The sequence below is a fragment of the Lathamus discolor genome, chromosome 6, assembly GCF_037157495.1.
Source record: "Lathamus discolor isolate bLatDis1 chromosome 6, bLatDis1.hap1, whole genome shotgun sequence".
In the NCBI taxonomy this organism is placed as follows: Eukaryota; Metazoa; Chordata; class Aves; order Psittaciformes; family Psittacidae; genus Lathamus; species Lathamus discolor.
Window position 1 is genome coordinate 86,322,030 of NC_088889.1, and position 14,112 is coordinate 86,336,141.

Below are 14,112 nucleotides of genomic sequence, written 5' to 3' on the forward strand. Positions count from 1 at the left end.
TGCTTTGAGCTGTGTCCTTGTGACCTGCCATAAAATTATGCAAAGATTTAGAAAGACAAATTATTTGATTTGGAGCCACAAAGCAGGATTAGTGTTTCCTAATCTATTTCTCCCTTTTTGTTAAATTCAGTGACCACTTATGGTTATGGAAATTACAAGAAGAAATCTCTTTCCCCTGCCGTAAGGTAAGTAGGACAATGAGCAGATTTAGGGAGACAGAACAGCTCCTGACTCTGATAGAGAAAAATTTAGTACGGACATGAGCTTCCTTTGCTTTCTCCTCTTAAGTCATATGTTAGGGCTAAGCAAGTTACTCCAAAACCATTCCCTACAGAAAAGAGTTTATCCAGAATATGAGTATCTAAGCCATAAGAGATTTGGTTCAGGGAAAGTAGGGCTAGTCCAGCTGCTCTTCCAAAGCTCAGCTGAATGAGTTGCATCATTAGCGTTTACTGATTTGGCTGGAAAATCATGCAATCGTTGATGTTTCTAAAACTTCCTACTTCTCAATGAGTTGAAAATACCACAGAGATACCTGCAGCACCTGAGAACTTCCACATGCAACTAAATTGAAAAGTCTTAGACCTTGGTATTTCAGAATGTTTTGTCTCTAGAAACCAGAGCTGCTTACCCAGCAAGCTAGAAATGGCAAAATACATCCAGATACACCAGTATGGAGAGGACTTGCCTGAAGTGACTGAAATGAGTAATTCTGTCCATCTGGAGCATTTCCAATTAAAAGTACTACTGATACCCAGAATATATTCCTACGGTTCACTTTCTTCCCAGAAGTTCTTGGTAAAAATAGCTAAGATTGGCTCTAAACTACTTAAAGTTGTTTTTTGTTCTTACTTTTAGTTGCTGGTTTTAGAATTACATAGTAAACAACACTGTTATTTGTCAGCATTGGCTTTAACTGACAAGTTTATCTTCAGTAACAGCTGAAGAAGCCTTGGTGCCCGCTCTGGCACTGGAAGTGGTACAACTTACAAGCCACCACCATGCTGTGCCTGAGCTCATTTGCAACGAGCCATGACTTCTTAATTCAGGCTCATCTGGGTTTTAATCTGGTTACTCAGCTTCCAGACCCGAGCTGGTATTTCTGCACAGCACTGTGCTATGCAGGCTCTTTCCTCTGTTCAGTGTCAGCATCTCTTTAACCACCTGCACTGCAAAGTCGGACTTGAATGGAAGAGCTGCAGACTGAAAATGTTGCATTTCTTTTTTAGGTGAGCCTTCATCAGGCAGAACCTGGATCACTCAGTCTGGATAGCTGTATTTATAGGTGGAAAAGAGATGCAATATACATAAGGAACAGTAATCTGCATGCACTTACTAAATTAAGATGTTAACTTCCTTCTTGCAAAGCAGTGAAATTGTTGTATTAGAACCACAAAAAGCAGCTAACCCACCAAGAAGTTAATAACAGTTTAAAAGCAGTCCTTGAACAAGATGACATCCTGGGGATGTCATGAAGGGGTTAGAAAATCACTGGCATGGCTCCAACACAGTTCTGTGCATCATTTGCTATCAAGATACAGGAAAGTGAATCCAGAAGCCAGTGAGTGTATCATAGGGACTGAAAATCATCAAGTCTGGCTGCCGTCAGACATCTTGATTAAACAGGCAAAAGCTGTATGGTGCTATTACCGAGAGTGTAACGTGACATTCACAGAATCCTAAATGCATGGTTTGAATAATAAGACGATAATGAGAACAATAACATCTGGAAATGTATATTGTAAAGCCAGCTCTGAAACAGGAGGGTATCTGACTTGCTGTAGCCGGGCTGAAGTATGATGAGAAGCACTGTCCCTTTTACAGCCAGTGAAAAAATTATTATGGCTATAGCTGGCATGTTTATGCCAACACTATCATTAACACAAAGCTGAGTAATAGTTTGAGGGGGGAAAAGAAACCCAAAGGTTTTTAGTATGCAGCAAACTAAATGTGAAATCTCAATGTGCTATGGCTCAAAGAAGAATCCAAAGTTGTAAGCCACAGACCAAAGCCAGAGTGACAGAGAGCAGGAAGAAATCACAGACTCTCAGTCCCTCCTGTGTGAAGCTGGAAGGTGGCTCCAGCAAAACAGCATGTTTGCTTCCAGGCCTTGCATTTCCAGAACTTTCACAGACACAGGAGTTCAAAGAAGAACAACAGAACACATCAGTGTATGGAAGAACTAGCAACAGATGAAGGATTACGGATGTACTGCTTCACCAAAGGGGCAGCAAGATTGAGAAAACTGATAAAGCCATGTAAGGGATGCAAACACCAGGATGGGGAGAACTTACTTACAAAATGTGGGGCAATACAGTGATTTAGGAAGCCTTGCTCAGTCCCAGGTCCAACGCAGCAGAGTAATTTTTCTGCTTCCTATACCTAACAGCAAGTTTTGCCTTCTGCAGAAGGTAGTATGCTTGAGTGCGCTCACAGAATAGCCCTAAGCAGCATCAAATCTGTGAAGCAAATATGCCATCTCCGCCTACCCCCACAAGAATAACTGCTGGCATACCAGCACCCTAAAAATAGGAAAGGTGTGGGCATTGCAACAGAGAGCTTTGTAGGGTTTGTGAGTAATGCCAGGGCTGCTAGGGAACTGCAAACAAACTGAGGCGGCTTCATCAGATGCCACGGGGTACTGAAGTTACACAAGGGAGTGCAGGATAATGATAAGGTAAGTCACTCTTAATAACATGAGACTACTTTGCTGCAAACAGAGATAGTGGCTTCCTTCAAAATACGGAAGGTCTGTCCAAATATTAACATCAATTGGAAAACATTCAGTTTTACAGACATGCTGATTTAGGTCAAGGAGAGGAATCCCACTTAGAGGCAGGTCAGGCCCTGGCAGAAATTAAAAGTCAAGCGATACAGAAAGTTGGAGAAGTGCTAAAACAAATTCAGTGATCTCCACAGTACTAGGAAAAGTGCAAGCCTTTGAAATCAGATAGTAGCAAGCGCCTGCCCAAGGTCATATAAAACAGCCGCAGAACAACGCCAAATGCAAATTTATCCTGTATCTGACTCTCTGGATTCATGAGGCTTCTTATGGAACTAATGAATGTGACAAAATGACTAAAAGCTTGTATGAATAGATTAATTACATCCATACTTAATGCTTGCCCCAGAACCTTTAGAAAGTAGCCCTATGATTATTAAAGCAAAACTTGCCTCCACCAAGATTCCCCTAATCTTTGAGGAAAAGCAGTTCTTTCAAGACACCTTAAAGGCCCAGCTGTTGAAGGGAATTCAGTAACATTGCTGTGTCTCATTACAACGGTTTCTCTTTAAGTTCACATACTATTTTTCGCTACAGGCTAATTGAGATTCATCACTTGAGCAGTTCTCCAATATTTTATGAAGCTCAAGATAACTGATGAGCTTTTATGTATGCTGCACCTCCCTATCAGGAAGAAAACTCATTCTCCATCCCAGAGGGTGGGGGAAGGAGAAATGACACTAAATGCTAATGTTAGTTGTTATCAAACCCAAGGAGCCTGTCTCTGGAGGGAGGAAAAAAGATCTGTGTGTGTTTACATCTCTAGTGCATCAATCACTTTTGATATCTGAAAACTTCAGACATTGACAGTGAAACATCAGCAAGTTTGAAATTAATAAAGATTAAGGCCAGCAGCATAAGAATTACTTAAATAAGTTCAGAACCAAACATCAAGTGACCACAGCTAAAAAATACTTACCCTTTGAGAGGAAAAACAGCTTCAAAATATTGTGGATCAACGAAGCAAACTAAATCTGACACAAGCCCACTCAATGTACTTTAAATTTAGAAACTGTTTTTCAGCATTAATAAGTGTGGTTGTATTTGCTCAGAAGCTCTCCCAGTAGAGTCACTTGGCCTCAAATGTGGTAGGATGAATCGTCTTGTGATTTCCTAAAGGGCCACAGTCATCTCAGCTGTTTAGCCACAAATCTCAAATGTTGCTGCCCTCTTTCCTACCCAGCACAACCCTCTCCTGGTTCCTTCAAAAATCAGAAACTTCTTGGATGCAAACACTGAGTGAACACTAAGCCACCATTTATTAATGCCCTTCTCCACATGGCTTCTGGTCCAAGAGAAGTGAAAATCTGATATACTTTAAGCATGCTATTTTTATTTATAATATATATACCTAGAGAAGAGAAATAGTATTACAAATATCAAAGTATCAAAATAAACGCTTATAGCAACCACCCCTCAGATTTCTGTATTCTTTGAAAGGAAGAACAATGTTCCAGCTTTAAAATCTCCCATGCTTGGCACTGTTTGTTATAAAGTTTGATGGAGGACTGGGATCTGTTTCTATTCTGCAAACACAGCAGATAAACAACCGCCCTGGGCTGTACACTGCTTTCAGCAGCACTGCCACTGCACTCAGCAAAACCCACCTTGTGTTCTGCAGAGTCAGACTGTTTCCTCTCTCGATGGGAAATTCTGACTGTCTCTCATTTTTGTGCTTCTGTAACGTGCCCTTGCTTTGTATTATTCTTATGAGCATCTTTAAAAAGATCTCTGACATTCTCTGAATCTCACCCAAATTTAAATTAGGGATGGGGAAAGTAAGATCTACAAAGAAAACCAAAGCAACAATGCATGGGAAACATTCTGCTGACATGTATTACTAGCATAATATAAACCATTACAGAAAGAAAAGAAACATACTTCAGCAGCTTATTTTTAAAGTTTAAACACATGATAAATAAAACTCTAGGCTTAGTTAATCCACAGCAATATCCAGATAATATTATCTATTACTTCTACCTTCGTTGATATTAATCTTGTAATTCCACATACTGCCAGTGACATCTTTTCAGATCTCTGTCTAAGCCTTTGATGGGTGATGGAGAAAACCATATGTGCAGATCCATATAGCAACGAACTTTCTAAGCCAAACACAAGAACAGAAGCATTCCAGGAGAGAGAGAGAGGCTTGCCAAGACAAACAAGTTCCGCCAACATTTTAACACCACAGAAGGTCAGTTAGGTTATAATTAAGTCTAATTACCATTTTCATGAATTGCAACATCTTTTCACTTGAAGGCACTTAGTGCTCAGAAAAAGATGATTTTCTATTTTCTGTTTTCTAAGAATCACAGTAATGAACATTCTAATCTTGGCTTTAAACCTGAATCATCACTTATCATCATAAAGAAAAAAGGCATGTCATCATTAAAAGGAAGAGACTTGTGCACTTCATTTAACCACTAGCACTTTCTCAGTGCTGCTTTCCCCTATTCCTCTGCAGTAATTTTACAGGTTTTCCCTCTTCTATTCAGTACCACTCTGGATTTTTTTCATTATTCCACATTTTCTTTTTTCCTTCTTGCAGTTATATAACCTTTCTGCTTCACTTTAGCTCCCTATTTTTAATCATCTATATATCTTCAGATCTTTCTCTTTGCTCCCCAGCCAGCTGGAGAATCTGACTGTCGTAGGCTTTCTTCTATTTCCACAGGCATGCCACAATTGCTGCGTTAGACGGAACTGCATTGGGAAACTGCCTGAGCTTATCTCATCAAGGGAAAAGGTGAGATAAAAATTGGTGAAGCAAAGACATTTTTTTCCTCCCTTTTTCCTTTTCCCACATGTCAACAGAAAGCAAGAGAGGAAAACAACAGGAGCCATTCGGCTGCTTCTCCTTTATCAGGAGTACAAAACCTGGTTCCTGCTCATTCTGGTCTCATTCAAATGAGAAAGCAGCTGAAAAGCCTGGTCTATTAAATGTCACCCAGCTCAACAGGGAGACCCTTCAGCACGCTCAGATATGGCTGGAGGCTGCAGTTTGACAGCTGGCATCAGCTGCTGCTGCATGTGGCCATCCCATACAAATGGGGGAAAAAAGCCTCTCTCAATTTCTGGGATGGCCCTCCAACAAAATGATAACTTGACCTCTCTGGAGGCTGGCAAGGAATCAAGGATTATTTGGTTTTAGACTCAAATAACAAACCTGGAAAACTGGAAGAACTGGTCAGCTTGTAGCACACTGTGCCCAGCAGCAGGGAGGTTTACAAAGACCCCCAACAGGGGCTCACATCAGCTGTGCTACCAAAGACAGCCACGTGCTTTGGTCTAGCACTGCTCTTCATGCTAAGCATCACTCTGAATCCAGCCCTGTTGCTGCAGTGCTGGTCCTAAAGCTGTCAGGAAGGGCAGTATGCAATTAGCAGTCCTGCCCCCCCTACACTGCATGCCTTCCTCCCTCCCATTAATGCTCTCTTCATTAACTCCTCTCAACTAAAAAGATGAGGCACATCTTTCTGACAGTCACTTTGTGTCTCAGCGAAGCGAGAAGTGCTGCCTGTGGGCTGCCTGCTACTCCCACTTCATTTTTTAAATGGCACATACAAAGCTATTGCAGAAGCAGGGCCTTCTATAAGCACAGGACCCCTCCTTTTATTAGTTACGTTTTATTCCCTCCAATTAAAATCTTGCTAATTCTCCCTGATGTTACTGCTTGAAACAGAAATTTATCTTGAAGAATTCCACATACCAGAAAAGATGATTCTGCATTCTGAGGGAACCACTACTTCTAAATATATGTATGGCCTACAATGTAAGTTTCATTTTCCCTTGCAAAGGTCAAAAGTCCGTGTAACAAAAAAATCTTTCACTGAATGCTTTCTAACATTTTTCTTTTAAAGTTATCAAAGCAAATTTCACTAAAATAAACCCAATATTTTCCTGTCATAGGCTACCACCTTATATGGCTGTAGTCTCATACAGCAAATAGTCTCTTAATAAATAAAAAGGATATTTTCAGTCATCATATGGTACTTCAAGTTCCACCTGTCCTACAGGAGATTCACATGTCATCAGGGAATGAAGATGCCACTTCACTTAGCAACCCTTATGGCATGTAAGGATTTTTACTGTAGGTGGGGCAAAATATAAACCCACAGCACCTTTTTGTTTACTTCCAATTATATTCATCTCTTCATCTATACACTTAATCTATCCTCCCACATATTATTCATGCCCGTAGCCCTACAAAAACACGTAGACTGAAATCCCTGACCCACTAAAGTTGCTGGGGCTTTTGCAATGGACTTCTAGAGCTTGGATTTTAGTTTCCCTTCCCCAGCTAATACATTACTTCTCTGGTTGCTTTAAATACAGTTGTTTCTGTTTTCAGTCTTGCTGGGCTGAAAAAACATCTGCGGTATGAAAGGATTAAGCTATTTTTCTGTAATTTACAATGGTGGAAGATGGCCTCAGCATGTTTCGGGCTAGAACAGAGTCTATGGTTATGTTTGCTTGGCAGTTCAGCATCTTATGACTGTCCCTGTTAAGTCCACAAAATTCAAACTGTCTGTTGCTGAAACAATGCCTCACAACCTACTGCTGTACATATAGCCCTTGAACTGTATATTACAAGTTCAAATGATATAGTAGGTTTGCTATTTCAAGGTCATTTGGTACAGGTTAAGTTAAACTCTGGAGTTAAACTGGTTCAAATATTAGTTCAATTACAGTTTCATATATTCTCACCTAACAAGGTGAAAAGTCCATACAAGTAATAGCATAGAATCATAGAATAGTTAGGGTTGGAAAGGACCTTAAGATCACCCAGTTCCAACCCCCCAGCCATGGGCAGGGACACCTCACACTAACCCATGTCACCCAAGGTTCTGTCCAGCCTGGCCTTGAACACCTCCAGGGATGGAGCATTCACAACTTCCCTGGGCAACCCATTCCAGTGCCTCACCACTCTTACAGTAAAGAATTTCTTCCTTCCAAATAACAGTGGAATATCAAGCAAAACCCTACAGCTTGTTCCTTTGCTTCCCAGACCAGAAATCCGTAATCTAGAGACCCACCACTAACTAGCACATATACCAGAGTACAGTCTGAGCAGACGGTTCAAAGCCGACTGTCAATCCATTTGCAGTTCAAACCAGTGGTGAACTCCTCCAGCTGTTTTCCAGATCAAAAATATTATTGTCATTTTGCTATCACTGCATGCTGTGGGTTATGCAACAAAAATGCACGTGTCCCTCTGCCTGGAATGCAATTAATTTCCTCCCTCCCCACTGAGAGTGGTAAGTAACAATTCAGACTGTCTGGATGCTACAGTTTTGAGCATGGCCAGAGATGCGACCCTGGAATTACTCCATAGGGTAAAACGCTATTTGTAACACACCAGCCTGCTGGAAGTCTGACAGAGCGGGCATATTTTGCAGTTTGGAAAAAAATAAGCACTTTTGTCCTGTTTATACATGACCTCTTACTGTCTGTAGGGTACTGTGAATGCTTTGCTGTAGTTCTTCAGTTTAACCATAGGCTTTGCTTTATGGTGGAATACTGAGTATTCTAAATAACTTAAATGAAGTAATTGCTTGCATTCTGAAATCAGCCACTATATTTGATGTATACTTTGGTACGCAAAAATAAGGCATTGTCCTTTGTTAACTTTAAAATAGCAGCATAATCCCATTTTAATTTGCAAATATCTAAACATCATGCAGGCGGTTACATTCAGACTCCGTAATGCTCAACCACTTCATGCAATTTGCTTATATAAAGAGAACAACTAGAACTCCTTTGCTTAGAACAGTGCATTCCAGAAACAGAACTGATTTCCTCAGTGCAATCTTTTCTGCAACGTGCCTTTCATCTTTGTAAGTGCAGCTAACCCAGTGGTATTTATGTATCAACTACATGATCAGAAAGACAGGAGCTGTCTTTCTCTATAAAATGTTTGCACCATACTTAACATCTCTCAGGTTTTCCTGTGATATAAATACAAAAGGGTGATCAACTGTATGCTTGGGTGTCAACTCAGATGAAACATTAACTTAATACTTAACTGCAGCAATTTCCTTTTAATGTGTTATTACTTGGTCCAGCTTGTTCTGGATTTCTGGCACAGTTTACATCTTACCCCTGTGGGGAGCACCTGCAGTGGTTTTACTAGTCCTACCTGCTTAAATAGGCCAGAGCCAGCTCAGATCCCGTCTGCTTTTTGGGCTCCACCTTTTTAATAGGGATCCCAGCTTCCCTCATCAGCTGCTTTTCCTTCTTCTTGCGCTCTTTTTTTAATTTTCTTTCCAGTTTCCTCCTCTCCTCTGCAGTAAGTTCTTCCTCTTCTTCTGTTGCCTGAAAAAAAAACATTTAAATCAAGCATTAATAATTCTGTAGGAAAGTGAAAAAAATATGCATAAAAGCAATTATGCCTACTTTGCATATGCAATGAAAGGACACAGGTAATACTTAAAACCAGAAGCTTCAAGGTTCACAATTTTACTGTTCATTATACTTCCATCACCTCTTTACTCTGCTCAATTCACAGGACTGTAAATATTGTACTTGAAGGAGTCTTAGAACTGCCCTCTCCAGATGACTCTACTGTTTTCAGCAGTACAGTAACCAGAGCACCTTCTAGCTATATATTAAACACACCTAATATTGGTTGTGCACAGCCCTATGTACCTCGGGAAGCAGGAGGGATCTGGACACTATGAAGCCATCTCTTCTGCGTTACCTCCCAGTAGCAACCAAGCAACCAAAGAAGTATGGAATTCTTCAAACAACTCTTTAACTGTACTGGTCTTGCTTTTAGATATTTCTAAGTCCAAGATGGGTGGTGATAATTCTTAGTTTATATGATAGTTACAGATCTCAGAGAGTCCCAAAGAAAACTTTGATACCTTCATCAAAGGTATCAAAGGTGCTTCTCAGCCACCTCCGTGGTCAGACCCTGCCATAAAATGCAGGCTAAAGGTATGCACAAGGACAGTAATGATTTATGAATAACTCCATTAATTAATCCACTTGTTCAGCAACAGTTGTACCAGGGTCAATAAGACAACCTGAGCAAGGGACAGCTTCTTGCAAGGCCAGGCTATATTTGTAAGAAAATGGGATCTCTGGGTAGGGAAAAAGTACCCACTGACAGCAGTGGAAACGGCATGGATGTAAGGTGGCCCAGGATATGTCTACCTTATCTGTACACAAATGGGCTTTCAAGCAGACTACCATATGACAGGGACAGAATAATGGGAGATTGCACATGAGTGTTTGTTATTTAAATCTGTAATTCTTCTGCTCAAAATAAATACAGTACATTTTGTGGTGTTTCCGCCAAATCTGCATGTCCCTCAGACACTTCAGCTACAAACTGATGGAGTATACATATAGAGACAAGCGAGGCAATCTGAAGAAACCACCCAGGCCTACAGCAGCTGTGTTGGCATCTCACATCCCAAGACTGGGGAAGATAAAGGCATTTAACCACCACCTCCAAGAACAATAATTTTGTTCACAGAGTGGACTTAGTTCAGATACAGCAGCTTTACTTGCATTGTACTTGCCAGGTGAGGACCTCTGCTAGAGCATTGGAAACCCATAGAGGCAAAGCTGAGTGGGAGAGAAACATTCTTCCTCCTCTTCCTGCTCCCTCCTCACCTGTACTAGGAAACCATAACTGAAACCTGAATGCACAAGATCAACTGCTGTATGGAAAAAGTGGTTGAAGCCACTGTATAAACTCAAAAATCTTCAGTGTTATATCAATTTGTGTTAGTTGAGGGCTTCCAAATGAAAAACCTGACATGTTGCTCTTAACAGTAATCTTGCTGACGTTCAAGCAAAGGGTAGTTACACAAGGCAATACCTGAACACAAAGACACCTGCTGAAGACTAATATTTGTTCAGTGTCAATTCAAGTATTGTCTAGCTTTAGATTGCCCCATCTTTTCAACTTTCTGTTTTCAAAGACCAAAAAAGGCCAATAAAGCAGTTTAGAACAACTGTGCATGGGATGGTAAAGAGAATTTAGAAGGTTGGGGTTTTTTTTTTTGTTTAAAATACTTGCAAGCTACTTTTATGGAAAAGCCAGTATTCCTGTGCAAAAACATGCAAAAACCCAACATGTTGCATTTACATAGAAGACATTTTCTAACTCATGCCGAGAATAAAATAACATTTAGGGTGAAGGCAGGTATGTAATTGTTATACAGGAAGCAACGTTTTCAGTTGAAAAGCCACCCTGGTCCTTACTAAAACAACAACGCAGCCGCGCAAAGCCCAGGGAAACACTGAGGGTGGTCATCTATAAAGTGTTTGTAGAAGACGACTGCAGCAGCTGTCCAACAGACGACACACTACGGTTAATCTTCTTTTAAAAATCATGTAATGAATTTGTTTACTTTTCTGTGCGCCATGAAGCTTTCAAATAAAGTGACTGTGGCACATCATTAGAGCTGGCCTGATAAAGAGGCCTCTGCTGCTTCATACTTACAGTAAATGCGTATCTCTGTACCTTCCCTTCCCCCCCGCATTCCTGGCATTAGCAAAAAGCTTTTTATCCCTCTCGCCGACCGCTCCATTAAAAACAAAACAAGTTGCTCCCTCCCTGTAGGTCCCAACATAAATACCGAGCCCTAACAACATTTGTTTCCAGCATCGCAGTGGATGCAACTGTGGGCTGTCTGAAACAAGAGAACTGTTCTCCCTGTGGGGCTGGTGCTGTCCTGGGCATGAAAGAGTTAGGATTTACAGTCCCTTCTGTTAGCCCTCAGCATCATCCAAGGAAAATCGGATTCATCAGGCTTCTATTTGGGACTCCCAGCACACAGACTGTGAAAGCGCTTGCAACCCTACAGCTCAGACAGCTTTTCTAGTTGCAACTGCACTTTTATCCATCCATGCCAACTTGATTAATCCAGCGGTACGTACCACAATCTGTCCTCGACTGGTTTTTTATTTGAAAGCCTCAATTTTTATGTGCTTCATAAACCACCTACATTTGGTGGCACATTCTCCACTGAAGCTGAGGGTAGTTTTATAACAATTCATAAAAGAATAACACAACCAAAACCAGCCTTCCCCAAAACCTGGGACTCGGAAGAAAACAAAACCAAACATTTCACTGGGATTTAAAGCCTAGTTGTATTTACTTTAGCTTGGATGATCTCTGTTATGATACTCTACTGATGCATCTCTCTTATTTAAATCAATGGCCTTATTTTTCAGTTTTGCTTTAGCGGAACCATTAGTATGTCCAAAGTTTGTAATCCACTTGGATTAAGAATTTAAGTATTATATCATTATTTAAATTAAAAAAACCCCAACCAACAGCACTTCATTGTTCTGAGGTCATAAATATTCCACGTTGTCTCCTTCTATATTTATAAAGTGACATCACAATTTGTAGAGCTACCATTTAGTCTTAACTACAACACTGTAAAGTCCATATTTGAGCGTGAGACACTTGTTTATTGATGCGATAAATTTAAACCACATGCATCCAGAAAAACACTGCACTTGCTTATTTGCAAAACCTGCTGAGAGCTACCACACCACCTTGGATCGTGGGCTCATTAGATCTCAATCTAAACAGGGTCAGGCTAGGTCAGCACACTTGAATGAATGACATTCAGAGGAGGGCCAGTGTTCTCTGGTGATTAAGGAGGTGGGAGTCTTCCACTTGGAAACTTTCCAGAAGCCCTGAAAAGGTGCTAAAAGGGGTATTGCCACTGGATGCCATATTGTGAGTAAAAGACAGACCCCCAAATCTTTAACGCTCACGCTTATAAAAACCCATGTCACCTTTGCAAGGGTATGGAGATGTCAGCTCAGACACACCAAAGTTCATACTATACCACATCCATCTGCATACAAAGAGCTGTGACTGCCAACACAGTGCCCTTCATCAGCGCCAGCCTCTAAATTTCTGAATTGTATGTAAACACAGTAATATCCTGCAAATAGCCTAAGACATCAACTAAAAATATCTGGAGGCTTCAGCTGTGGCACTTTTAGATACCAGTTAAAGGTTGCCATTATTCTTTATAATGTGGAAATACTGCACACATTTAAAACATTTTGTAGGTGATCTTCAGCAATGAGCTTACCCGTACCAAAGGGGGAGCCACCTCAAACTGAAGTAAAGCATTTCACAGTGTAAAGCAGTGCTTGCTAAGCGATTCAGAACAGAGAAAAATAACTGCAAGAGAACCTGGCAGAAAGATGTACCCCAAACAGGATTTCTTGCAGTTACCTGACCCCTTTTTCTGCAAAAGAAAGAGTGTCAAAACCAAACAGATGAAGCTTTTCAGAGACTGCATCTGCATAAAAGCTTTTAGTGCCAGAATGAACTATGAACTATAATAGCTGGGTAACCAGTACCAAGATGGTATTAACAGCACACTAATTGTATTATGTTTCAGCAGAGCAATAAGTGCATTTTTAAATCTGTTTCCAGATTCATAGTTACCCAAAGGTTCTTGGCTCTATACTTGAGTAAAATTGAAGACATCTTCTAAAGATTTCTGTTCCTCCTTCTGGCTCATCACTTCCAAAACCTCCTAAATTTGCATCCCCAGTTTTCTGCTGCCAGCAAAGAATAAGCTTGACAGAGTCAGAAACTCTGAAGAAATCCCACAATGAACTGAATACTCATTTATTACAAATCTGCCTTTGGGATTCGTCTATGTAGGTCCGTCTGAGCTTTCCGCCTGCTCAGGGGTTCAGCTCCTCTGCCAAACCTACAGCAGTAACCACAGACCAAGCCACAACACCAAATTTACTACTTATTAGTACCAGTGAATCCAGCTCCTCCAAAAGCCAACAGACTTTCCTACCAGCGCAGCCACACAAGTCTGTACAACAGCAAAGCAGGCAATATCAGAAATTCAGAGGAGTAAATTATAACGTGACTGACAAATGTATAAAAAGGGCATCAAATTTCTGAACTCCAAGGAGAAAGAGGTGGAAATGGATGACATGGCTTAATTCCTAGTAGGAGCACTGTACCACCTTGTTTGGTCATTATGTTCATGTTATTTCGTAACTTTTAATACAGAGAAATGTCAAAAGGGGCTTTGTTCACTGACCAAGAGCTGACGTGGAGCTACCGACCAGTCATGTAATGGCTTCGCTGACAAGCAGCCTTTTGCCCCAAAAATGCCCTGAGCATGATAGAAGCATGCAAAACGTCCTGTTTCTGTCTTACACAGTACATTTGATCCCAGATAAATAACTGGCCATCTGCCAGCTTGAAAACAAAAAGCGGGATCTATAAACAGCGTTCAAAACCTACAAAGAAGAAAGGCTGGCAAACCTTTAGATAAATGATTTACTATCTGAGGCTTCCAAAAGAACTGTGCTAT

General features: G+C 40.8%; 1 protein-coding gene across 11 annotated transcripts in view; it reads right to left on the bottom strand.

Moving 5' to 3' along the window:
* The window catches only part of C6H7orf50 (chromosome 6 C7orf50 homolog), a 134,092-nt gene that overhangs the window by 20,680 nt on the left and 99,300 nt on the right, over window positions 1–14,112 (bottom strand). For all 11 annotated transcript variants that reach the window (XM_065684459.1, XM_065684457.1, XM_065684456.1 and 8 more), the window contains one exon: window positions 8,922–9,097. In XM_065684459.1, coding sequence (XP_065540531.1) covers window positions 8,922–9,097 — 176 coding nt within the window. The remainder of the gene's footprint in view (window positions 1–8,921; window positions 9,098–14,112) is intronic.